The sequence below is a fragment of the Coloeus monedula genome (assembly GCF_965178545.1).
Source record: "Coloeus monedula genome assembly, chromosome: 8".
NCBI classification, from domain to species: domain Eukaryota; kingdom Metazoa; phylum Chordata; class Aves; order Passeriformes; family Corvidae; genus Coloeus; species Coloeus monedula.
This window is the reverse complement of record NC_138788.1, coordinates 30,800,845-30,827,506: the sequence shown is the minus strand read 5'-3', so window position 1 is coordinate 30,827,506 and position 26,662 is coordinate 30,800,845. Positions and strand designations below refer to the sequence as shown.

Here is a 26,662-nt window from a genome sequence, read left to right as displayed (position 1 = left end):
TGGCTGAAGCCTCTGTGGCACATCTCAGCAAGGTTTGTAAAGAGCATTTTTTTTTCCCTTTTAGTGCCTTTTAGATTGGCAGATGACTGTTCAAGTAAAAGAGGATTTTTTGTGTAAATTGTAAAGAAGACTTCTTTTTTCCTTCTCCCACACCTATCTCCTCACCCCAAATATACAAATAGCATGCTGAGTCTAAGATTTTGGGTCTTCTAACAGGACATAAGAAACAGGTCTGCAATTTATTTTTTCTTATGTTTTATAACCCTCCTGTATTTTTTACCATTCCCTTCTCCACCTTCCTTTTTTTTTCTTGCTTCCTTAATCAGCATTTATAGGGTTTTTTAAGCCATTGTGCATTCTTTAAAAATGGAAGGGGTTTGATGCTCCCCTACTTTTCACCTCTGGGGTCACTCTCCCTCCCCCCCCCCCATGTAAAATAAGCATGTGTGGATGGTTTTGCCTTGTGGGAGTTTGCTCTAGTATGAAGAATGGTACAATAAAAGAGGCAGCTGCATTCCTTTAAGGTACACACACAGACATGTGAATGGATATCTGGCTGTTAAGTGTTGATTCTTGGGGATCCACCAAGGGCTGTGCAGCAGCCCTCTCTCCCTGACAAGACACAGGAACTTTCAGGGCCGTTGGATTGCTGTGGAGCATTGTCAGGAGGCAAAGGGATAGTCCCACCAAGAGTAATCCTACAAATAGAACAAACTGTGTGCAAACTAGAACTAAGGGTTTTAGGTATTAGATTCAGATTTGCTAAATCAGCAGTGAAGTATTGTCATCAGAGCCAAATTTGGCATTGACAGAGATTTGGAGCGGCACGAATAATGTGGGTGCAGCTGCCAGATGGGCTGCACTGCTTTACAAATTATTTTGCTATATCAGAATTTTCCTAAACCAATGAAAGAGTGTGTAAGGAACAGTTATGCCTCTTGATACGGGCCAAGTGACCTAACAGCTGTTTTCTGTTTCTGGTTTCTGTACACTTTTGGTTTAGTGAACTGTAGTAACTGCCAGCATCTGCTTCTATCTGCTTTGGGTTTGCATATCAACTACTCTGCTCCGTGTTTGCGCCTTTTACTTACAAATATCAATCTCCATACTAAAACATCATTGCCAAGTAACCTTCCATTCTTCTTTTCTATACTGCCCATCTAATCACCAGCTACGAACTCACAGCTCCTGCCTGCATGCCGTCAGAATGAGTCTGAGCTGCTCAAACCTCAACTCCAGCCTGAACATGAATTTTTGTCTCTGCAGGAATAGCAGGGGGGAAAAAGTCACCAGGGCTACTACCAATCCTCCTCATTGTTTGTATTTATATTTTGGTTCAACTTCTTTTCTCCCTGGAGATTTTGATTCCACCAGTTTTGTTTGGGTTTGATTGGGCTTGCTTTTTTTTTTTTAATTGCTCTCCCTCTTCTCATTTTGTTTTCTCCATTCTTTCATTGGAGGCAATGAGCCGTCCAGCGGTCGGAACTCCCCTGTCCCCTATCGGCCTGACAGTCGCCCTCTCACTCCAACTTACGCTCAGGCCCCTAAACATTTCCATGTTCCAGGTAGGAGCTGGCACTGTGTGTGTCTCACTGTCCTGTCACAGTGTAGAATGTAGCCTTTAATGTAACTTCTGTCTTGTCTCCATCGTTTCACACCGTTTACCATGGGTTGCACCCTCAGGGTTTGGAACTGCTTCTGGGCTCGCTGAGAGGAGTAGTGCCTTAACAACATGGGGGTTCATTGTGATTTTTACCTATTCTCTTGGTCAGGTGTTTCACTGTAAGACTGCTTCATTTTTCAGGGTCGGTTGATGGTCTGTGAGCTGTATATGAGCTATGTAGGGCTTGGTTTTTCTCCCAGTTGCACCAGCTGAGCACCAGCATAGCTCTGCTAATTTTAGAGGAGTTGGTTTTGATTCACATGCAGAAAAGAGGTTGAGTGATGTAATGGCCAGTGAGCCATTACATGTGTTGTTCATTCAGATTGTTGTGACTTGTTTCAGTCTTGAACCCAAAAATTCTAGTTTAGTGTTCCTTTCTTTTTAAAGCATGTGAGCTTGTTTCTTGTTTTGTGCAATGGCTTGGTGTCCTCAGAGAGATCTGCAGATCCACAAGAACATGTGTGCCTTAGGATGTCCTTTCTGTAGAGGGCAGTTTCTGTTTTGAAGTCAGCTCCACAGTTGTTCCAGCATCTGAGAAGCCCATGTGTCTTGGATTTTGATGGGATGAGCTGTGTGTCCCTAGGGTTTGGACATGCATCTGGCTGCTTCAGCACTAGCTGAAAGCCTTGTTCTATCCAGTTATTTTCAGATTCCCTTCAGCCTAGTGTTCCTCCACAGTGCAAGAGGTTACTGCCCTTCCTGGTCTCCTCAAATCTGGCAGATAAACATTTTGTGCACACCCCCTTTCCTTCAGGGTGACCTGGCTTGGCTGAGGTCAGCTCTTTAACTGCTTAAGCTCACCTGGCTCTCGGTGCCTCGCCTAAACTCAAGCCTAATTGCATGAATAGCTGTGAGAAATGACCTGGAGCATGGTGGGGGAGCTCTCCTCTCCAGCTGGCGTGGTGCAGCCACAGAAGGAGCTGTGCTCCCATTCTCCCTGGAGCTTTCTGGTGTCCATGTGCGCAAGAGGACTGCATGACTACCCTTGTAATGTTCATACCTGTTTGCTGGTCAAGTGGCCATAACAAATCACACACAGGAATGAAAGACCACAGTATCTTTGTGTGCACTGAGTTTGCCTGTTTATTTAAGGATGTAGGGTTCTGCAGGGTACGATTTGCCTCTGTTTCAGTAGGTTTTTAGGTTTAGCTTTCCTTCACGCCAAAGGGAAAGTTGTCCTGTAGCACTTTAATTGGATCTGTGATACAGTGCATGTGTTTCTGAAATTCCTTTTCATCTTTCATTCTAATGTAACTGAAAACTTTTTCAGGCAGAATAAAGTAGCAAAATGGGTTTCTGACATTAATTTTCTAGCTCCCTGCAGCTCAATTTGCTCTTCTAATAAGATTTTGGCACATTTTTGCACTGTAGTGCTGATTTTGGATTAGCTTTTGTATTTGTAGCTGTGCCGAATACACGAAGTGTTGGCTGGGGTGGGAAGGTAGTTTAGAACAAAATGGTTCCTGTCTTTGATTATTATTTGTAAAAATATGGTATCACTTAGACATGCTGTAGATTCACTGCATTAGAGTTCTGGGGAGTGTTTTTATTCTGATTTACTTAGGTAATATGCAATATGGTAGGCCTTGCATAAAAAAATCACAAAAAAAAGAAAGAAAAACTGTCCTTGTGGTTTGAGAATTAGTAGCATATCAGTGAACACTGCATAAAGAATCCCTTTGACTCACTGAAGTGTGGCTGTTGTTGCCTGTTGAAAGCAGTGTCCTAGGTGTCTATGTTGTTCTCTGGGTTTTGAAGTGAATTGTAGGCTCGATGCATTCTCCTCTGTTCCATCCAGCCAGTCAGTTGGAAAGAAAATTGAGCTGTTCTGACTGAAGCACAGTTTTCCACAGAAGTCATTTGGGGTGGTTTTCCCCAAATGGCTTGTATCTTCACCATTGAAATGTCTTGCCTGCTTACATTTCCTCTCTTTTATCCCACTTTAAAATTAATGGTTCATGAGTTGATGCATCCACATGTTACAGAATCAGCTCCAAAGGACTTCATACCACACGTCTTTGACTTTTCACTTGTTCTTATGTTTTCTTTTCTTTAAATAATCTGGTTTTGTATAATACTAGAAATAGCTTTCTGGCTTTTTCTTGTGCTATATCCTTGATTTGGTCTGTCTATTGCTTTAGTGGTGGAGTTACCTTTATCTAAAACTGAAGCAGTTTTCACATCCCCTTTTTTCTGTTTCTTAATATCACAGATCAAGGTGTCAACATTTACAGGAAACCGCCCATCTACAAACAACACGGTAAATGACCTTTCCCTTTTTATTTCAACATTGGAGTGTCAACTGAATTAAAAGGTGTACAATTAGTGAAAAGCATTCAATTTTTACTTTGTAAGCATAAAAATTCAGTAGTCCAAGCTTGAAGTGGCTGTAATTGCATGTCCTGGAAAGTGATTATGTTTTAAAGCATGTTGTTGTGTTTGGATTATATGGTTTAATCTTGCCATGTGGATATTAATGGCAAAATTGCCATTATCTGAGATTTTGCTGTTTGCATTATGATACCTTCCAGCATTTCTCTTCTTTAAGTTTATATTTTAAGAGTATAGGTACTGGTCATGTTAAAGTGGATTAACAGTAGACTGATCTCTGACAGGGACTTCGTGAAATATCCTTACTTTAAACAGACACAGTACAATAATTTATTTCAACAGCAAAGATGGAGATGTTATTAATCAGACTGGAATTCCACATGTACCTGTGGCTTTAAATAAGAATCTTTAATTAGTGAAGATACTGTAGGTGACTTATCACTGAGAGGGCTAATTGACTCTCAACCCTATGATACAGCTCAGGTAGTTTGCTGTACTTGTTTTTCCTGGTGTTTGGGTTCTGAGTTGGACAGCAGTGTTAGTGCTCTAAGCTTTTTGGTGTTGGTGTTGTTATAGCAAGTCTGAAATGACAGTGATGGCAGGAGCCCATGGCCTTGCCTGTCTGTAATCCCACGGGGAAGGCTGCATTGTAAAGGAGTGTGTTCACTTCCCTCCTGCTGTGAACAGAAAGCTGTGCATAGGAGATGTTTTTTATTTACCTTGGTGAAAGACAGATTACTCCACTATTTATAGACTGAACTTGCATCCCTTTCCAGATGTTTTATCCAGTGGAATGTGTTTAGGGTTAAGTAGCAAATCAGCAGCACTACAGGGCTTAGAGGAACAGTTGGCTGAGAGCCATTGAGCTGGGATGAGCAGGAAAGCACACAAGTCCATTCTGTAGTCAGGAGTGAGCGCTGCAAATTACACTGCTTCAGTATCACATCAGGGTTTTCCCTCTGTGTTTTTTAAGTTTCAAGCCATATGCTCATTTTGGAAAAAGTCTTAACATTGTTTCTGTTTATTTTTATGGTTTTAATGTATCTCCTCACCTCCCATTAACATGTGAATGTTTAACCACTGACATCACCAATTCTAATACGTAAGTACTGTTTGAAGTCATGCTTTTGTAAACTCTGACCAGCTTCCTCCATGCCTGCAATTATGCTTAGAGTTTTCCAATTACCAAATGCTCAGAATTCCCAATGATATCTAACACTGATGTTGCTTAACTACCTGGAACATGTTGGATGAGCAACACAGTGCATCACTTTGTTAAAAGATATCTTTCTGTGTAAAAAAAGAAAAGAGGAAAGGAAAGAAGGGTCCAGAACCCTTGCTTCTAATACCATAGCCTCATATAGCAAAGGTGATTTGAGCTAATGTTTTCCAGCTCAGAGGTAGTTAAGGCTGGGTTTAATGTAGACTGAATCCTATCAGATTTTTTTTCTTTTTTTAATGTCGAGAAGAGAAAGCCATAATGCACAACCTCACATGCTTTTACAAGACTTTGGCTTAAAATGGAATTTAAGTGGAAACACCACTACTGAGCTATTTTATTGGTGAGGTTCATTGCTTTGCAAGTGCCTTGCCCTGCAGAGGTGATCTTAATGGAGTTTAGTATTTATTAATAAGTTCAAGTCTGTTTTTTCTACTACTGCATGCTCCAAGCAAGGGCATGCAGCATGAAAAAAATCCCCTAGTTAAACATATTTGTTTCAGGTTTCTTTTCTTCTTTGTTTTGCAGCTTTTCACAGATAAAATAAGAAATAATTAGCATCAGTAGTGTTAGAATTTGTACTGTTATTCTAAATTATTTATTTTCTTGCCCTAGAAGGAAAACATATTAGTACATAAATATGAGTTCATCTTCATAAATAATCAGCTGTCCTTAGGAGATATTGGCAAATACTGTTAGGCTGCATTTTCTTACTCTTGCCTAATCATTCTTACACCGTGAAACCCTAGTAAAATCCAAAGCTGATTTGGGGTTATTTTGGGGTGGGGTTGCGGGAGGAGAGGAAGGTTTGATTCCAGCCTATTGGCAAGAGAAAGGCATTGCTTTGCTTCAAACTGCAATTGAAAAAGCAAAACATGAAAATGTTTGCTTTTGAAAACTAACTTCTTGTAAAGTATAAAATTTTGCCAATTTAGGGCTGACCTTTGTACTGCTCCAGATTATTACATAGCTAAGTTCCCTGATTGCCATCTAGATGCAGCTGCCTTGGCAGCACAGAGCAAGTCCTCCGAGGATATCATCAAGTCCTCCAAGTTCCCAGCAGCTCATGCACCAGCACCCAACGAGATACCAAAGATTGAGACTGACCACTGGCCAGGCCCTCCCTCCCTGGCTGCCATAGGTATGCAAACACAAACCATTCAACTCTGCGGCTCGAAAGGTACCGGTGCCCAAGGACATGAACAGTGCAGCTGGAAAAACGTGTAGGCAAGGTGGTGTCCACAAAGGTGGTGTCCAGATACTCACCACGAAGTGCAGTTCTCCTGGTGGGACCACTGAGTGTCTGAATCTAAAACTATTGAATTGCACTGAGAATAAGGGGTTTTGCTAAAGGACTTTGGGATTGATCACACAGATATTAACCCATAAGCAAATTTTTTGAACTCTAGTGCGGTAGCTTAAAAAGTGTGGTGTGTCACACAAGCCTGACTTCTTTCAGTTATTCTATTTAATCTTTTAGTCCTAAACTAATAGCAAAAATTGCACAGAAAATATGATTGTCTCCAACCACATGACTAATTTCATGGCAAGAAGCAACAACTGAATTGGAGCTATTAACAGACTAAATAATTCCTGATTTTCAGAGTTACTGTTTCTACAGACTTTGTATTTTTCTTCTGTGTTTTAGCACTACACATATCTTCTTTTCTTTAATCCATGTGCATCATCAATTAAATTTTTTTTTCTTTGTATTTTTTTTGCTCTGTTATTTTTTTTATTGACCCCTATAGCATAAAATAAGCTATCTAGCCCGGTTCATTCCTGAAGTCATGTCTGAAGCACTGAGGTGTTGCTTGTTTCAGGTCTCTGTGAGGGAATGTATGGCTTTCCTAACAGCGGGATCTTCACAGAAGTTCTGGGAGAGGAGACACAGGGTGGGAGAACTCAGAAACCAATTGAAGGGGCTGCACATTCAGCAGCAATTTTTGGAAAACGTCCTTTAATTGGGATTGCAACCTGACAAACATGTAGAGTCCCTGAGTCACAGGGACATACTTGAAGCTCTCTCATCTACGTACTTGAAATGTGCACATACTTTAAACACTGAGTTTGTCTAGCACAGGGTTGGTAAATAACTGTATCAGATAAAGCCCTGTGCAGAAAAGAATAGAACTGCTGTCTAAATGCTTGCAGGAATAGCATCTCCTGTGTATTCATGGATTTGTCCTGGCATCCAGACTGAGTTATTTCTTAAGAATATTTAAAAAAAAAAATTATTCAATAAAACTAAAGAACTAAAATGTACAACACCTGTGCCTTAATTTATTTTAGCTTTATCCAATGGATTAAATTATTTTATGTCATTTTAGACTAAGCCAATGCCTTGTTTATTCCAAATACGAGCATTCATTTAGGAGACAAATGTAGTTTAATTTTCCATTTGAAATGTTAATTCAGATTTGCTTCTCTGGGTCTAGATAAAAGTGTAAATGTAAATCAGACTTTAGGTTTTCAGCTGTGATCCAACTGCTGGTGTTACTAAACCCCATGTTTCCAGAACCAGCAACATGAACTCCTTTCTCTATTACATTGAATCCCGGCTTTTGTATGCAGGACAGCTGCTTGTTTTGGAACTCATGTGCAGTTTAAGTTCTTGTTTAGTTTATAACAAGCCTGATAACCATAGGGTAGGCTACCCAAGTGAGTTTTATTAAGAGGGAGTTTTGAAAAAGTCTTTTGACTTTGTGGGAAAATGTTGCTTTGTTTATTCAGCAAATAAAACTGACCAGTACTTTGAGCTAGCATTGAGATCTTTGAGCTGCAGTTGAACTGATGCCCAAAGCTCTCTCTGTGCTGTGGTTTTGTGGAAGCAGGAGCTGACATGAGACGCAGATCAAGTGGAAGGGAGGAAGATGATGAGGAGCTGCAGAGACGCCGACAGCTGCAGGAGGAACAGCTCATGAAGGTGGTTATAAGCTTGTCCTCATGCTGTTTCTGAACACCATCCAAAAAGTGCCCCTTTGCTTTCTGTAAGCAATTTCTACCACTGTCTTGGTCAGCTTTGTTTTATTGATATGATTTTTAATTCCCATTTGTAGCTCAACTCTGGTCTGGGACAGTTAATACTGAAGGAAGAGATGGAAAAGGAGAGTCGCGGTAGGTCAGCCCTTTCTGCCAGTCGTTACGATTCTCCAGGTAATTCATGGAGACAATAAAGCTAATCATGAACAATGGATGGTAAACACCACGAATACACATATCAAGCAGTGTCTCAGAAGAGAGACAGCTGGGAAGACTGCTTGATATGTCTGTATGTGGTGATCTGCCCTGAAAGAGTGGCCTAATTCGTCACCTGGTTTTGGTGAGGGGAGGACTGTTGTGGTTGTTCTTAATTTAGAAGAAATACAAGGCTGACGATTTTCAGGCAATTTTGAGGAGAGAGCTGTTTTAATGTAGATGAGGAGTGGGGTGAAGTGTTCAGCAACTATGACATCACACACATGCTAATAGGCTGGGTTATTAAATTACAACAACACATTTTGCTTAAAATGGTGGTTCCTGTCCCTGTTTAGCCTCTTCTCCTAGGGAAAGAAATTCAGCAGTATTGACCAGTGGGGCTGCATATTCCAAACACAGCCAGTGTTTTGATCTGGGCTGACATTTTGATTGTATTTTGTTCCAGAGCAAAAGCACAAAAGTTAACTTTGGTTAATTGGTGACTTAGCTTCTTTGCCTCATTGCACATTTTGATGTACAGCTGTGGCCTTCTCACATGTCCAGAGAAGGGTTTGGGGGTTTTATTTCACTCTGTTCATTCAGCAGCCATTGTAACACAGAAGCTGTACTTTGAGCCAAGAAGGGACAAGATGGGTCTCTCTGGAGTCATCCACTGGAGCAGCTGCCAAGCAAACTAAGATTTCCTTGTGTTCCCTGTTTTATAAGTGTGTTGCCTTGATGGCCGTGGAGAGGATTCCTGTGGCTCTCCCTCACTGTCCGTAATTTTTATGGGGCGAGAGTCTACCTGCTCAACTCAGAGCTTATGATTTTTTTATTAACCTTGTAGCAGGTTGGAGAACTTTATTTGAGATGTGTCCATCCCTCTTTGCAAGGATAATCAGTGCAGTCATCAACTGCCTTTTGGAATCTGGGGTGTCTTTCCCAAACCTGATGTCATGGCTGATCAATGAGCTTTTTTTTTAAATCCAGTGGAGACCACCTTGATTTTGAGCCTAGAAAAATCAGTGTCCCTTATTAATGGCCTGCCACCATGGCACGAGAAAGCTGTTTGTAATTTACAGAACGTGTGGAAGTTTCTGTTGAGTTTGGGACTGAGTTTCTTGAAGTCAGTGTGTCTCAGTTAGTTGTGTATATGCCTGGATCTTTTAACTGTGTATTTTCTACTAGGTGATTCCTCAAGTGTTTGGGTTTTTAGTTTCCATGGGATTTTTTGAGTAAAATATTTTCCCTTCCTCATTCAACAGCACATGCTTCAGCCTCCAAAACCTCTTCTCTCCCTGGGTATGGAAAAAATGGACTTCACAGGGTAAGAAGATGGTGATTTTGAGAAGTGAAAGGTGGCTTTAATTATCCATGGTATTTATTTCCATATCAACTGTATTGGATTTTCAGTTTGATAAATGTTTCTTATAAAACCACCTGAACCCAGACCAAACCTATTTTCCCCTCCCACAAACTACTTTGCTAGAAAGGCAAGAAAGCAATGCAAGAAATGTTGTAAAATTGAGGGCGAAATTAAAAAATTAAAGCAATTTATTTTTCCCCATGTACCAACCTGCTTGTAAAGTCATGAAGTGTGAATTTATGTGCTGTCCCTCTTTTCCTATTACAGCCGGTCTCTACGGATTTTGGTCAGTACAACAGTTATGGAGATGTGAGTGGTGCTGTAAGAGGTAAGGATGAGGAGCCTTTTACAGTCTATAAATGTAAAAATGTTATGATGTTTGATCATTTCTGCTGTTTTATATTAAGGCTGTGGATGTGATTACTTTGTATTTGCTCAGTACTTTTAAATTTTCTCCTCAATAAACTCAAAACATTTCAAATACCTGCTAAAAATGTTGGGTTTATTTTGCTAAATCTGCCATGTGGAACTAATCCTTGTTTATGCCAAGGGACTGCTTTAGCACTGGATCAAATGGAAAGCAAGTAATGTGTATATTATCAGGAATAAGACCTTCTGTGACAGTGTTTCCTTTCTCTGAAAATGACCATTCACTGTGCAGTCTGAAAGAATGTGCCACAGTGAAGAAAGGGAGATCATGCCCTCTAATCCCCATTGCTGCTCATGGTCTTCATTATGACTTTGAGCTGGATGTGATAACAGTCATTGCTAACTAAAAATTGACAATATTATTTATGAAAGTTACGAAACTTGGAGAGTTAAGGAAAAGGTCTGCAATACTTGGAGTGTTTGACTCTACAAACTAAGTCCAAAATTAGAAATGTTGCTGGCCTTAGAGAATCAGATGGGATTTTGGAAAAATCAGGTAGACAAGAAAACAGAGAACGATTCTCTGGTAGATTGTGACTGATTCCTGTCCCTCCACACTCTAAACCTGATGATACTTCTCTTTTGCTTTTCAGATTTCCAGGTAGAGTACGGGTTTTCATCAATCAACTGACAACAGAACTTAAAGCAGCTACTTGTTCAACTCTGAGTTTCTGCTACAGGGAAGGGTTTCCTAAGACAATAGCTTTGATTTTCCTGCATGTTTATGCATAATCACCAATGTAGAATCTTATCAACAAAAAACAGGCACAGCCTCGGATTCCTCCTTGTTACCTCCCCAGAGCTGAGTTGAGACAGCTCACACCAGTTCTGTGACTTGCTCTGTAAAATCCACTGTCTGTTCATATATGAGTTATCTGTAATAGTCTCCTCTGGACACGTGAGGGGTGGATTTATTTCCAGCCTCTCTAGTACTGTCCCCAGAGACACATAGAAAATCTCTTCTGGAGGCAATTTTCTCTCATACCAGGAGTTTTGAACTCCTCAATTTCACCCTGGAATTTGCTGTCCAGACAAGATGGCTGATCAGTAGTTTTCTACAGTGCTGCCATTACAGATGAGCCAGAAAGAAGTGTGCTTGCAAATACAAACTTTTTAACTTCAATTACTGCTTGCAGGTGTTTTTTCAGAATGGTTTGAGTCTGCCTGGCTCCTCAGCATAGTCACAATATGAAATGGCAATTTAAGAAAGAGTTTCATTACTTGGATAATTTTGTTAATGGCATATCAAAATCATGATGACTGGAAAGAGAATAAGATTATGGGAAAGGAGCAGAACTGTCCATGTATTGTGCTCCAAATGTTATTTCCTTAGATACAGTACCTGTGTCGAAACAGCACCTTTTTATCCTATCCCTGTTTGTGTTCATAGTAAAAATTTCCTATTGTACAGACCAAAAAAAAAAAAAAAAAAAAGAAATCCCTCAGCTGATATAGTAAATTACAAGAAGGAAAGCCCAGAGGTGCAAGAGTGTTTCTGTGCTGTTGGGTGGGATCTGAATTAATGCTAGGGAAGAATTAGAGAAGAACTTTACCTAGTCACTGGGTTGGGAGAGGGCCCAGCAGTCTCTTGGAGTGCCCAGCTGCCCCTGGAAAGTGATACTGGTCAGCTCAGTGTGGGGCTGTCACCAGCCTTAGCAGGGACAGGAGCTGTGGTGGCTGAGAGGACTGAAGGATCCCTGCCTCAGAGGTGTAGTGAACAGTAGCCATGGCAATCATCAATACAGTAAGACCAAGAATTAAGGCTTGAAGGAAGTCTCAGGGCAAATTCACCTTTGTCTTCACCACTACTTGAGTGCCTTTACCCTCTGTGTGTGTAACCTTTGTGTCTGATGTATACCTGTATCCGATGCAGTCCCTCCCGGATGGTCATGTCCCTGGAATGAGAATGGACAGAGGAGTATCTATGCCTAACATGTTGGAGCCAAAGGCAAGTGCAGATGTTATTCGCTTTCCTTCAAGACACTGAAGGTTTTACTGTGAAATGCAGATAAAATATGGGAAATGTCTTAGTTCCCTTGTTTTCCTTTACTTCACCTCAGTCCCTGCTCCTTATGTGCCAATCCTCTCCCTTTGTTTTGGGCTTTGTTCTGCAGGTGTTGGTACTCAGGCAGGCTGAGGGCAGCCCAGGTGTGCTTCCCGAGTTAAGGAAGCCTTTCTAGGGACAAAGTGACAGATATGGAAGGTGCTCCATAGCTGGTTCTCTGTCAGGCTTTCACCAGCCAAAGCACCAGGCCAAACTCAGTGGGAAGGTCTCAGATCTGCCCAGTTTGAAAAGGGCTGCAGAATATTGTGGCTCACAACACGCTGCTGAGGCTGTCTTAATGTAACAATTATGGAAATACATGGATCTTTGACTGGAAGTAAGGTACCTACATGTCTGTCTGGATCTGTTCCTTAGCTCTCAGCACTGTTAACCTGAGACCTGTCCATAATGTTGAATTCCCTATACAAGAAACTCTTCAGGAGATTTATTGGAAAAAGAGACAATGTCTGCTAATTATAATTTAAGATACAAATTAAAGTGCTTTTACAGCTATGTCTGAAGACACCTGAGTCAAAAATGAATATAATATATAGAGGGAATTCAACCAGGGCTGTGTTTTACAACTTATTGCTGGTGAACCTTCCATGAAATCATGATTTTGCCAAAGTTACAAGGATCAGAATTCCTGCAGTTAAGTGAGGAGCTCACTTTGCAAACCAGATTACTTCTTGTGCTTCCAAGTCACCTCCAGACAAACTGTACAAGGCAATAACCCTGGCTTTATAAGCTGAGACCCCAGTGCACTGTGCAGTTACAAGTGGTTTTATATATTATATAAATAAGACCTCGGGGACTCCTGAGATACTACTTTTTATTCCAATTAATTTCTCTTTCAGTGCAATAGAAATTCTTACAGTCACCACTGCTGTTGATGTACCCAGTGATTTGGGATGCTATTTTGGGTGACAAATTCTGTCTGTATTATTAATGACAAAATTTAATTATTATTTATTAATTATTATTGTAATGATAAAAGTTATGGGAAATTTCCTGAGATAATATATGATCACTTTCTGTTAATATTTATAAAGGTGATGCCAGACACTCAGCATGTGTGAATTGGCACTGTTTTTATTCATGTCAGTGGTTCTACACTAACTTAAACCTGGTAAAGCAAAATAAGCCAATTCAGAGTCAGCATGAAACACATGAAAAGTAAATAATAATCCTAAGAATGACCAAATCTTACCAAATGGTTCTCCAGAAAGGACAGAATTTGTGCATCTTGCCAGCCCAGATTGAGACATGCCTTGTTATGAATATTTAAATATAAAATGTACTTTTGACCATAGATCTTGACTTAAACTCTGCCTGTTTAAATATGAAAAGTTACATTTTAGTTTCCTATAATGCTGTTTACGGTAGCCATTTCCAGTATCAAACATAAACAATGTAATTCCAAGTATAGACTTAATTGTACAATTGTGACAATGTCAGAATCTCATATAAGAATCATATCTTACAGTTGGTATGTAAGCATACATTATTTAAATTATTATTACTTACAATAAACTCAGTGGTGTGTTCATTGATGCCTGAATGTTATTTATTATGTTTTTGAAAAGTTCATTGGGATAATTGTTAACAATGGAATGAACTTAATTGCTGAGTACTGCACAAAAGTTGATTAAGTCAGACTTCTTCTGATGTTGAAATAATGTAATTAATAGCACTTGATAATAGCTCAGCTCTCTCCAGGAGAACTTTGATGGTCTCACTCGTGTTCCCAGTGGGCAACTAAGATGAGACCCATAAATGACAGTAAAGGCTGAGCCAGTTACCACTGAAGTTTTCAGAAAAACTTCATTGACTTCAGTAGGGCTTGGATGAGGGGTCTGGGAATGCTGGCTTTCCTGCTCTGCAGAGACATGCAATGAGAAGGGCTCTAGAGACGCTCTGGCAGACAGAACATGAGCTCTCCTAAGTCATTCCAGGCATGGAAGTGTCTATCCAAGGAAAAAAAAACCCTTAGAACAGACTTTTATTTGCCAGGGATGATTCTGGAAACTGATTTTGAGATTTTCTAAAATCCTTTCCAAGCAGCACTGTTTCTGTTAGTTGTTCGAATTCTTTAACTGTCTAAAAAGGCAAGGAAAGTCATGTGATAAATTCTATTGAATGCAGTGGCCCCCACTAATTAATATCTTGCTTATTCAGAGATGCTGCTTTTTTCACATACTTTCATGTTTTAGAAGTCCACTCGCTAACTGTGTGTCCTTAGGGCCATCCACACTCTGGCAACCATTAGTCAGACCAATGAGTGACGAATGCAATTACCTTAATAAATTTATACATTGATGGATGAGGAAGTATATTGTGTAGAAAGGACTCTGCCTGACCAAAGCCAGCTGATGTGTTATATACACAATAAAAACTGTGGCTTTAAAATATAACGCAGTTCAACGCTAAACAAGTTCTGGCTCTGTCCAGATCAGCCTGTCTTCCATATAAATGATAAGAAAAAAAAACCCTGATATTTGCTTTGAAAAAGAAAATGAATATTTGTGTGTTTATGAAAATGAGACACATTTTGTTCTGTCTGCTTTAGAATATAAATATAAATATCTCTTTTTCCCCCTTTTATACATTGTTAACAGATTTTTCCATATGAAATACTCATGGTGACCAACAGAGGGCGAAATAAAATACTAAAAGATGTAGACAGAACCAGGCTGGAGGTAAGAGAAGCAAGTTCCTAAATGCTCTTTCCTGCTGAAGTTGTTTGTTGTTTGTGAAAGCTGAAACACTGAAATGCGGGTCCTGAGAAATGTGGGACGATTTCTCAGCACTAATCAGGGAAAGGTGAATCAGACATTGGGAGGAAGCAGCTGCATCTCCTCAAACGATCTCCACACCTCTGTCTCCCTGCTCATAGACTGAGCTTTTCACAATCCCCTTAGGTTTTCAGGCATTTCGTTATATACTGCTGGATTTGATGAAAGCCCCAAATTGCACAAGTTTCACAGGATCCATATTGGAATGGAGCAATACTTTGTTCAATCTTGGATCATCTCTTAGCTAAGAGTCTGTGTCAGCCATCCTTGAGGATCAAAAGTCTAACTTTCTTTACCTCATCATGGGTCCTGTGACTTAGTTAGACTGGCTGATATCCAAAACTACGAGGATCTAAATCTCTGCCAACAAACAAATATAGTTTACAACTTTGTGGATTAGGAAGACTTAAGCAGCCCAGTGTAATGCTGGGGACGCTTATGTTGTTTGTAGTCAGTTAATCTTCTGTGGATATGAATGGGAGGAGCCACAAAAATGTGGGTAATTTGGGTAATAATTTGGGTTTATGCCCATTTTTATTATTAGATATGTGGTCACTAATCAGAATTCAGTGCTGCATTAGATTAGTGCCGCAGGGAGACACTTTCCCCATCCAGTGCACTCCAAAGTGGCTGAACAAGAAGTAACTTGTGCACAGGACAGCACCAAAAAGTGTTTCATTAGCAGTAGAGAAGTATGCTGAACAGTTAGGCTGGCCAGACATCTTCTTGCTCAGAACTTGGAGCATGTCAACCTTCAGCCCCTCTGCAGAGCTCTCCTGAAAAACCCGGGTCTGTTCGGATTTCCATAGGCAGAGGGGACTTGCTAAAGCTGGGATGGGAGTGCAGGAGCTGGTCCTGTTCTCTGGTCTATCACTGCTTATTGGATGGCTTCAGACCAATCATTTCTCTGTCTCTTGCTTATTCAGCAAGTGAAATAGTTCCCTGATTGATTCCTTGGGCACCCAGGTCCATGAGGACTTGGATACGTGTATTGCCAAAGCATTATTTTTTTCCAGCAATGGCTCTTACACAGTGACCTTAAATCCCTAAGGCACTCCAACCTCCTGTTGTGTCTCTTTGGCTTTGACTGACCATTGCCTTTTCTCCTTTTTTTTTTTTTTTTCCTCCTTTTTTTTGTTTTTTAAAGCGTCACTTAGCACCTGAAGTTTTTCAAGAAATATTTGGCATGACGATACAGGAGTTTGACAAGTTACCTCTCTGGAGACGCAACGACATGAAGAAAAAAGCAAAACTCTTTTAATCTCCCTTTAAACAAACCAACAACAAATGATGCATAGAATATTGTATCACACAGTCCAAACTGTTTGGAAGCAACTACTTATCCACCAAAAAGGGAAAATCAACATAGTGGCACCTCTGTACACATCAGTTGAACAAGATGAACAATTGCCCTCCTGGAATGCAGGGAGAAAATACCTGGGCTCAGAAACAGCAATGATAGTTTTCAGAGGTGTCAACCTGTTACCTGTTATTATACAAGATAGAAAACTGTTCTGTTCTTCTCCCTCAATGATACTCCCTTTACTTCTCTCCACAATGCGATGGACTTTATTGCTAGAGCCAGGAAGTGCCCTTAGGATGCCTTGTAGACTAAAGTAGTTGTAACCACTCCAAGAACTGGAAGAGAATATATACATATATAAATATATATATATATATATGTATGCGTGTTTGCCTGTGTGCGCACATGTATTTATATCTCTCCATCTATCTCTGTGTGTGTATGTGTGTATGTGTGTATATGTATACATGGAGAGGGACATAGGTAGGTCTGTAGAGAAGGAGAAGCCCCTTGTAACTTATCCACGTGGTCACATTAAGGCTTTCACCCAACTGTTTCTTACTTGGCACTCTTTTGACACTTCTTCATGTAACACAACCTGCAATGGTGGGTGCTCTGCTCACCTGCAGGACATACCACTTGGATTTCTGGAAAATGGACTCCTTGTAAATATTTGCTAGGGTAGAGGAAGTGAATTGCTGTGTGTGTTGTCAGTCTTCCCTCTTCCACACTTTCTGCTTGAATTAATAAGGCTGGAGCTTAACCAGTCCTTTGAATAATTTAAAATCATTTAAGTAATGGGAATGATGGAGAAGAGTCAGTTTTCTTGTAATTTACTCCAGGAGGTGGCTGGATGGGTGTGGGAGTGACAGAGTGAGAAAATGCTATTTTAAGTGTACCCTGGTTTGCACCCAGAGATTTTAGGACAAACTCCCTGCTAGTATTTACTAGTACAGCTCATCAGACTGCAGTGGAGTTGTAGGATTTTACAACAGCAGGGAGGATGGTTCTCTGCAAGCTAACATGCAAATTCATCCCTCTTAGGGAGGAATGTTTATGAATTAAAAGGTACCATCAAGGTGCCAAGCTCTGCCAATAGAGGCTTTTTGATTAAACTGCAGTAGCTGTTGTCAATATGGCACAGTGCATGGGGCCAAGCACTCATTTTAGTTAATGTAGGTTTTCACTTGTGCTTGGAAAAGAGGGCACAGACTTTTTTTTTTCTTTTCCTCTGTTGAAGCATCAAAGCTCCAGCCTTGGTTATTTTTATTTCCCTTTGTGCCTGACTTGGTTTTTGAAGACAGAGTAATCATGCAAGACAGTTTCAGAGCTGCATTGAACTCCTTATTGCTTTCAGTCTTCTTCCAATATGCTGCAGCTTGAAAAACTGCCTGTATATACCTTAACTGCTTCTGGGCAAGTCCTATACAGAGGAGGACATGAGCACCAAAGTAATTGAATGGATGCATTGTGACTGCCAGGTCAGCTTTTTCTCTTCCTTGGTGCTTAACTGCCAATGCGTAACTGCACTAATGAGCCTGTCTCCTGATAGGAGAGGGACACTGAGGTTCTGTGTCTGTCAAAGAATATCAAGGTTTCCTTTTTAATGCAGAAACTTCAGGCACTGGAGACATCAGAACCTTTGTATTTTCTGTTATATGAGACATTGGTGTTAAAATCTGGAAGTCAGGAAGGGGAAACAGTCCCGTGTAGTTCTGAGATTCAGTATCACTGTGTTGAGTTCTCTGTATCACCAAATTACATTTCATCATGAACTGTGCAGGACAGCCCAAACCCTGCCTCTTCTTTGCTGGTTTAGGAAGTCCTGTTGTGACAGATCACTGTGGTTCCTTTGATAAAATCTGAGATGAAGATTCAGTGTGTGAGAGACAGAGACTAGGGCACAGCACCTGCTCCATGTCCCTAGAGCTAAGGGAATTTGGGTCTGTGGGACAAGCTGGAGAACATGCCACCATGGAGATCTGGCATCATCCCCACTGAACAGAAGTCCCTGGGGACACTGTGACACACACACTTGTGAGTGAGCTCTCTGGGTGGCACGAGGTTGCAGCAGGGATCAGTGTAAGATGTTTCACTCCATTTTTCAGAACATGCATCTGAAAGGTTTTTAAATGGGAGTGTTAGGGGCTTGGGCAGGTTGAGATGCATTTCTGAGTGACTGCTGAAACCAAATCCATATGATGAAAGAACAGCAGTGTTTTACACTCACAGACTTCCTCAATGCTGTGGTCTCAGAAATTCAGTGTTTGGTCACCTGCAAAGTGTGGCTTAACTTTGAGATGAACATTTGTTTTAGTGCATTTAACCTATTAAAATTCTCCACATTGTCATCCCACATCCTAGAGACACTGAAACTATTAGGCATCACAGGTATTTTAGTCCAAGTCACCTTGACCATACCCCTTTTAGACCTGAAGAGTTGCTCTCTCAAGGATGTGAGCTGCCAGTCTGCATTTTTCTGTCCCCATCTCTAGGTTACTACTGAACTTCTCATAGCACATCCAAACACACTACCCAGTCATTTCAGAAATGACTAAGCCAGGTTGTTTTCTTACCTCTCCCTCCTATGCAAAAAAAAAAAAAAAAAAAAAAAAAAAAAAAAAAAAAAGAGGAAAAAAAAGAAAAAAATGGAATTTAAAGAAAAGAAAAAACCCTCAGCTTCTTAGGCTGTGAAGGATGGCATGGTAATTTGGATCTGCCTCAACTGAGAATTTAAAACTGCAGCTGAATCTTGGGAAGGAATGAAGAGAAGCCAGCTTAGATGTTGCAGAAACAATTCATCTCTGACTGGATTTTTGGGCCACTGCTGGCTCCCATCTCACTGGTGTGGAGCAGTCAGTCAGTTCACAGCCCTCTATGCTAGACTTACTACTGCTTTATTCCTCACTGAGAACATGAAGGGTTTTCTGAGCTTCAGTTTCATGCCTACAGTTAATTCCCAACCACCTACATGTAGACACACCCCAACAGATCATCTGTCCACGAAACTCACAGCTGCAGCCAGCCATGAGGGAGGGAGGATTTCTGCAGTGGGCTCTTAGTGATTGTCACTGCAATATTTTCTGTTCCTTCATCTGGTCTTCCCACCTAAAAACAAAATGTAGCCCCAGGGAGAATTTTCTTTGTAGGCAATTAATCATTCTCCTGGTATCCATTGAGTAGCAGTTCTTAGTAATTCCACTCTTTGATGTTCCCTTGAGACATGTCAGGAGTTGGACTAGATGGTCTTTAAAGGTCCCTTCCAACCCAAATCATTCTGTGATTCTATGAATATGCCTTAAGTACATGCTTGTGTTCTTCTGTCTCCTGCAAAGCATTTAAGCTTCTGACAAATTCCCATCCCATCAATGCTATCAACAGAATGTCATTACCAAGATGACTGAAAACTGTTTGCTTTTGTCTTCTTCTTTCTCCTTTTCTGCTTTAGGAGCAATGTAAGAGCAAGGCCCAGTCAAAGTGTTGCAGAATAACCCCACGTGTACACATGGGATGATGTACACATGGGATTACGTACACATGCAGGTCCTTGAGCACAGGTGCACGTGTGGCACACGCCCTCCCCATTTGGAGCCCATTAAATATCGAGTGTGGTGTGTTGTGGATGTACTGCAGTGTGCTGTGAAAGGTTAGGCTGGCAGAACTCAATAGCTGTATTTGGGGTAAGACATCTCTGTGGCTCCAGTAGTGCTTTTACTTCTGTCAAGACAGATGTCATCTCTCCTTACAAAGTCCTGTAGTCCCAAGTCTGTGGGCCAGGCACTGAAGTGCTTGCTGCCCTTTTCCTGTTGTAGTTGGGAAATCCTGTCTCAGCCATGTAGTTCATATGTCCTGCTGCTCAAGGGAGGTCATCAGCAGCCTCTTTCATAAGTTTGCTACACTGAAGTTAGACATATTTTGAAGTGAATCCCTTTCCACAATCCCTTTGTCTCCTCACAGGGTAATATTGATGGACAGAGAAGGGTTAAGGTCTGGGAAGGAGGAGGGCTGGCATAAGCTTGATTTCTCCAGGGCTTGCCAGGGTGATGTTTGGCAGGATTAAAGGAAAACACTGGCATGAGCCTGTAGTACCTGTTTCAGACTGTGGGGAAGTCAAGTTTGGAGTTCATAGCGTGTGAGCACCCACACTGAAATTAATGGTATGAAGCTGTTAGAACAAGCAACAGGAAAATTAGGCCCCAGAATGGTAAAAATATGAACATCCTCTAAACTCATCTTGGAATGACTTATTTTGGCTCACCCTGACTTAGGAGGAGATGTTGGCATATTTGGATCATAGCCTCGTAGAGCAGACAGATGAAAACCACCCTTTCTCCCACTCTGTGATTCATTGCTTTCCTCTGGAATGTGTTTGTGGAGGAGGATGTCCACATCCTGAATGTTACCTACAGCAGTGAGGAACACCAGTCAGTGATAATGACAATTCAATAAAACACTTGCAGGAAACAAGAATTAAGCTAATCTGTCCCAAAATGCCACTCATCTTTCCATGCCAGAGGGACCCTTAGGGCTTGTCTCCACTGCCTCCTTCCCCATTCAGTTCTCCCCAGGTCATGGTCTGGTTTGTGGCCCTGTCAACACACCCACTAGAGTCCAGCACAGTCTTCAGGGTAGATGCTTAGCAAGGGCTGGTCTTGACAATATGTGGTACATTTTTACCCCATTGCTGCAAAACGAAGAGCAGGAGAGAGCTCCTGAGCACTGTGACAGTAGCACAATGCGCCTTTTCCCTTTAGTGTAGAAACACTCCTATCACTGTGGGCTGCAGCACTGCTCTGGCTGATCGGTTTTGCCTTGTGATTTCTCCCACACACCTTTTTTGTGCTTAATAAAAAAAAGAAACAACAAAAAATCCATTACAATGCAAAGATACCGAGTTTTCAGTGAGACAACTCTGCTGGCAGGAGCTTTGTGATGCCCACATTTGGCAGAAGTGTTATTAATTTTAATGTAAGCATCAGTGCAGGAAGTGGGAATGTAATTGGCCATTAATGTTGTTTGCCTGTATGCAAAATAAATTATTTGTTGCCCAAAGGGCTTCTAACAGGGAAATAGATTTCTGCTAATGAGTTGCTCAGAAATGCTCGTCTTTGTGAAGAGGGAGTACTTCCATGTGCACTGTGGTCCTTCTTTTGAGGTAAAACAGAGATGACAAAGGCAAACAGTAACCTGTTCTGTCAGGATCACCACAGTTAGTACAGGTGTTGCTCCCAGGACTTGCAGAACCGAGGCCCACAGGATCTTGCCCCTGGGCATTAGGGAATGCAGCAGCATTTCAGCAGCAGAAGCAGCTGTGGGAATCCCAGCGGTGCCTTACCAGGCTGAGTCTCTAGCTCCCTTAGGATGCTTTGACAGGTCCCACTGGACATTTGCCTGGGCTTTTGTCACGGAACACCTACAGAATGCACTTCCCCCCAGATGCAAACCCACCGGCAGCGGTGGAGCCTCTCGCTGGCACCGCACCCCTGGAGCCAGGGAAGCCTCTGGCTGCTGTGTGTGCCCACAGCGAGGAGCTCAGTGTGTCACTCCCAGATCAGCCCTGTCCAAGCAGTGAGGCTTGGTCGTTGTGGACAACTCTTCCTGTAAGGGGGCCTTACAGCTGGGGGCTTTTTTTAAGCTTTGGAAACTGAAACTAATTTTTTAAAGGTATACTTTCCTTTAAATCAGTAGATTTTGGCAATAGAATTTTTTTATTGTTTTATTTTTCTTTTCTCCTCCCTCCACATGTTACAAACCAGCGTTTTGGGGAGGTGTCCCTGTGTTTTCCATTCATCTGTCTCTTTTTCTGAGTCTCTGTAAAAGTGAATCAATGTCTTGTCTGTACAGTAAGTCTGCTTGTATGCATAATGAGAAGTTGAGCTGGGTTGCTGTTCTGTACAATTAGTGTTTCCACTGTCATACTGCAAACAGCACATATTGCACTCCTGTGCCACTGTAATCTGCATCACTGTTGTACTCAAGTCAATGAATAAAGTTTGGAGCTTTATTCTTAATTTCTGGATTCATGTTGCCTCATTTATTTTGGTTTTCCTTTTTTCATTTTGCAGAGTTATAGCAAAGTTCTCTTACAAAATAGGATGTATGCTCAAGAAGAGAGCTCTCAGGTGAGATATGAGTGATCAGAGCAAGACAGATGACAGTTACAGGTTTGAAATTTGTCACAAGGCTTCTTGTAGCTAATCCACTAGAAATAGATACTCACTAGAAATAGATATTCATGCAAACCACATAGAAGTGTTACTTGCATTGTCAGTTGTGGTTTAAAATGACCTGAGATACCAGCAAGGTCAAATAGACCATGCTGTTGTGTCAGCTTCAAAGGCTAAATGGTTTCCTTTCTTGACCTTTGCAAATTCAGCTACAATGTTAGTCCCCATCTTGAAAATGGTTTATATTTAAAGTGAGGTGTTTGCTCAATCATCTGGAGTTTAAACCTGCCTACCCTTGGTGTGGGGTGGAAGGTGGGGGATGATGCCATCCAAGGAAATCGGGCGTTTATCACACCCATGATGTGCCCAACACCTGGGCCCAGCAGACCATCGTGGCAGCACAGTTAAGCACGTGGTGCTTCTGAGGATGTGATGCAGCACAAACCCTGCACAGTCCTTGAGCCTCCAGAAAGCCCCTGCAGCAGCAGGATCCATGCCCTGCAGATACCAGGTTCTCCATCTTCTCTCCCACTCCTCAGCCCTCTGAGACTCCCCCCCTTACCCTACCTTGATGCTCTCCACAGGTTCTCTCTCATGTCAAAGGTAAAGCTTCCCCAGGGTTTTACTTCAATGTACTGTGTTGAGAGTGTTTAAGGACTGAGTCTCCGATGAGATGAGGACTCAGGTTCCTGCTTGGAGAGCAACAGCTGGAGGATTCAACACCACCAAGAAGTTACTCTTTAGGAAGGTTCATATCTGCCTGGATTTTTGCTGTGTTGTGTGTGTGCTGAGACTTGCACAAGAGAAACTTCTCTGTGAACAAATCCAGCAGAGCAACCTGGTGGCAGTTAGAAATGTCCTTTCTTTGGATTGCATCTCGGGGCATCTCCTGTTAACCTCCCTGGGCATCTTCACTCCTTTAGGAAGTAAGGAAGGTCTGTGCATGAAGTACCTGCTTAAAAAAACGCAAGTGAAAGTCTATGATTTGGCCTTGGGACTTTTCTAGACAGTTTCCCAAACATAGAAAAAACTCAAAACCCAAAGTCTCCCTTTAGAATCACTCTGTCTCTTGAAAATCCACCAGCTGGCAGTCAGCTCCCTCCCTCAGCAGTTACAGTGCAGTGCCAGCCCTGGGACATGTCCTGCCAGCCCAAGCTCTGGAGATCCCAAGCAGCAATCCCAGCTGGGGATCATTGACCTGGCAGTGTCATGGAGCAGTTGCTCCATTACAGCCTCCCCCAGACCAGGGAACATTATCCCTGACTGCACTTCTGTGTGTCCAGCAAATTCACAAGGATCCATTCCAGTCATCGGTCCCACAGTGTGACAGTGCCAGCACGCCTAAGCACATTTTAAATTTCCCTCTGGTTAAATACACAAGCCCACTGAAATCTAAGTCTAGGATTGCTTTTTTTTTTTAAATTGTTAGCCCATTTCCCCCTGCTCCCCTCCTCCCCACAAGTAATGTGAAGTTTATGACCCCTGAGTAATGACTGTGGAATGCTCTGCATCCTACAGCCATGGCGAGGCATCTGGCAATGGGAATCTTCACAGCATGTAAAAAATACACAGATAATACCATTGTAAATAACTCAGATCAAAACAAGTCAAATGTCAATGCTAATTTGCTGTCAAGTATAGCCCAAGACCACTTCCTCCTGCAAGAGGAGAGACCCAGTTCCCAAGTGTGACTTGCTCCCCACCAAAAGAAGCTTATTCTCCACCAAAAATCTCTCCAAACTGAGTTAACAAGAGTGGAGTTTTTTCTCCTTAATGTTTTATTTTTTCTGTAGCTTTTGTGCCTGTCTGCTGCAGAGTCCAAGGCTGGGAAATGAAACTTCAGTTTTGCCTGACATTTTTCTATTGTTAAAAAGGACTCTTGGGAGAGATATTTACTGTTTTCCATGGCTCAGTCAGAGGGCAAGAGAGAAAAGTTGTTCCAGGAGTCCCCATTACAAAGCATTTTTTCACATAGGCTCACTTTTATTTTTTAAAGGCTGGGAGATTAAAGAGCCGGCAGCCCTGGAACAGGAAGTTTGCTGTACATCCAAAGGTCAGGTGGGTCTCAGACAGCCTCTGCTTCCAGCTCTTTTATATACACACTGCAGATTAAAATGTACATCCCAGGCTGGATGTAGCCATGGCAGTGATGGGGGCCCAGGGGTTTGGGGGAAAGGAAGAGAGGGGAAGCAGGAAAACAGCAGAGCGCAGCCTCTCCTCGGGCTGGGATTTCATAAGACAAAGCACTGGGTGGCTGTTCAGCCAGCTTAAGGTATTCCCACGCCCCCACAGCTTTTTCCTGCCATCAGATATGTCAGCATGACTGCTTGTGGGGTCGCTCTCAGTGACATTCGGGAACTAATCCTGCTTAAAAAAACATTTTTTACTTTTTATTTCATTGCATAGCATCGTTGGGGTTTTTTTATCTTCTTAAACCGAGTCAGTTCCCTGCTTTGAGTTAACCTCCCAAAATAGTTGTGCTGGGCATGAAAAATGGGGTGGCCACAAGTGAAGGAAGAGCAGAGCACATTAAGCTGCCAGTGATACCACACTCTGTGTGTCATGAAAGCTGTCTCAAGTCCATGGCAGAGAGGGCAGCTGGTGGCATTCCTTCAATTCCAGCAGTACCACCACACCTCCTGTGACTGTCAGTTTAAAAGGGTAGCATTGTCTCCAAGATGTTTGAGGGTCACACTGCTGGAGTTAGGTACTTGTGCAAGGTGAGGAGTGTTTCAGCTGCCACCCCAGTATGAAAGAGGGAGGCAAGGGGGTGGACTAAATCCCATCTCCAGTGTGCACCTTCTGGAGGAGGTGGCTGTTCTGCTGGCAGAGGAAGCCAGGTTCAGACCCTGAGAGCTCTGTGGTCTGTGTGAGGTTGGGTGTTTCGGGGCACAAGCTGGGACAGAGCCCTGCCAGGCACACTTGCTTGGTATTGTAATGTCTTTGCTAAAACTATGGCAATACTGTTTGGACCTAAGTCAGGAGAAGATGATCTCTACAGAGTTGAGCTCCTCTTAGTGAAATTCCTGGCCTTCCAAGTTGGCAAGAGCAAAGGTCTGGATGTAAATTATCAGTGCATCCCTGGGCAGCCAGTGAAGAAGCATCAAAAAGTGAGCCAGGTCTGCCAGGAACAGACTGACAGATCTGGAGGCTGATTTTGCTGCTTGGGGTCTGCCACACCTGGGAGTCATCTATTTCCCTTAATTTGGGCTATCCCAGCCCCCACAGCTCCAGGCAGTGGAGGGAAGAGTCAATGATAGAACCAAACCTCTTTTCAGGAATAGCCCAGTAAAGCTGCCAGAGGGAAACAGGGCTCCCCCTTGGCTGCCTCTCCTGGATTTAGGCTGGACACTGCAGAGGAGACAAAATGCAGCTGACTCCATTCAAGGAATTCATTGACAAAGGCTCTGAGGCTTTATGTGAACCAAAGCATTTGCTGTGAAACAAGAGACAAGGTAATAATTGAATCAGGGTTCACAATGAATGAACTGCTGCTGAGAAATGCCTGCTTCACAGCTTTGATATAGTCAGGATGTTCAATGACTGCCAGGGGCAAACTCTGTGGTATCTCAGTTAGCTCTTACCCTAATTACCGTTTACAGAGAAGTTGCTGCTAGATGAATGAGAACTGCAATATAAAGGACTTAAGTAAGATTTATTGATGAGACTACATGAATAATTCCCCTTGCAATGATGCATTTAAGACCACAGATATTGTGGGAGGAGGAAAGCCAGTGTTTGATATTTTGAATGATTTTAAAGTGTGTGTTTTATTTTTATGTTTCAGCTATTGCTGTTCCCTCTAACTGTTCTCTTTCAAAAAAAAAACTAATCCTCCTGCCACCTAGGTTTGTGAAACAATAGTAGATAATTGAAAATAAACGTCTTCTGAGGCCAATAAATATTGGATAAATGACTCTATGATAACTGGTCTGCCATCGTGCTCAGGCAGCCCAGAATATAACGCTTCAGCGCTCTGATGTTGCTCTGATCTCTTGGCACTCAAAGTTTGGGTTTTCCGTAACTAACTAATTGTTCAGCTTCCTGAAAATTACATTTGTGCTCTTTCTCCCTTGGGAGCAATCCCAACAGAGGACCCTTTGGAGAATTTTCCTGGGCCTAGCCAGTTTGAGTGACAAGGAAGGTACCACCAGGGCAGGCAGATAAC

The 26,662-nt window shown here is 42.0% G+C and overlaps 1 protein-coding gene across 9 annotated transcripts in view; it reads left to right on the top strand.

Moving 5' to 3' along the window:
• The window catches only part of ABLIM1 (actin binding LIM protein 1), a 194,704-nt gene extending 172,358 nt beyond the window's left edge, over positions 1-22,346 (top strand). For 3 of the 9 annotated variants that reach the window (XM_082286638.1, XM_082286636.1, XM_082286637.1), the window contains 8 exons: positions 1,461-1,565; positions 3,876-3,923; positions 6,172-6,354; positions 8,048-8,139; positions 8,273-8,369; positions 9,656-9,717; positions 10,024-10,084; positions 10,779-12,043. In XM_082286638.1, the coding sequence (XP_082142764.1) occupies positions 1,461-1,565; positions 3,876-3,923; positions 6,172-6,354; positions 8,048-8,139; positions 8,273-8,369; positions 9,656-9,717; positions 10,024-10,084; positions 10,779-10,816 (686 nt within the window). In that variant the 3' untranslated portion in view covers positions 10,817-12,043. The other 6 variants (XM_082286644.1, XM_082286640.1, XM_082286639.1 and 3 more) reach the window with 6 other exon arrangements.
• The last annotated feature ends 4,316 nt before the right edge of the window (positions 22,347-26,662 follow it).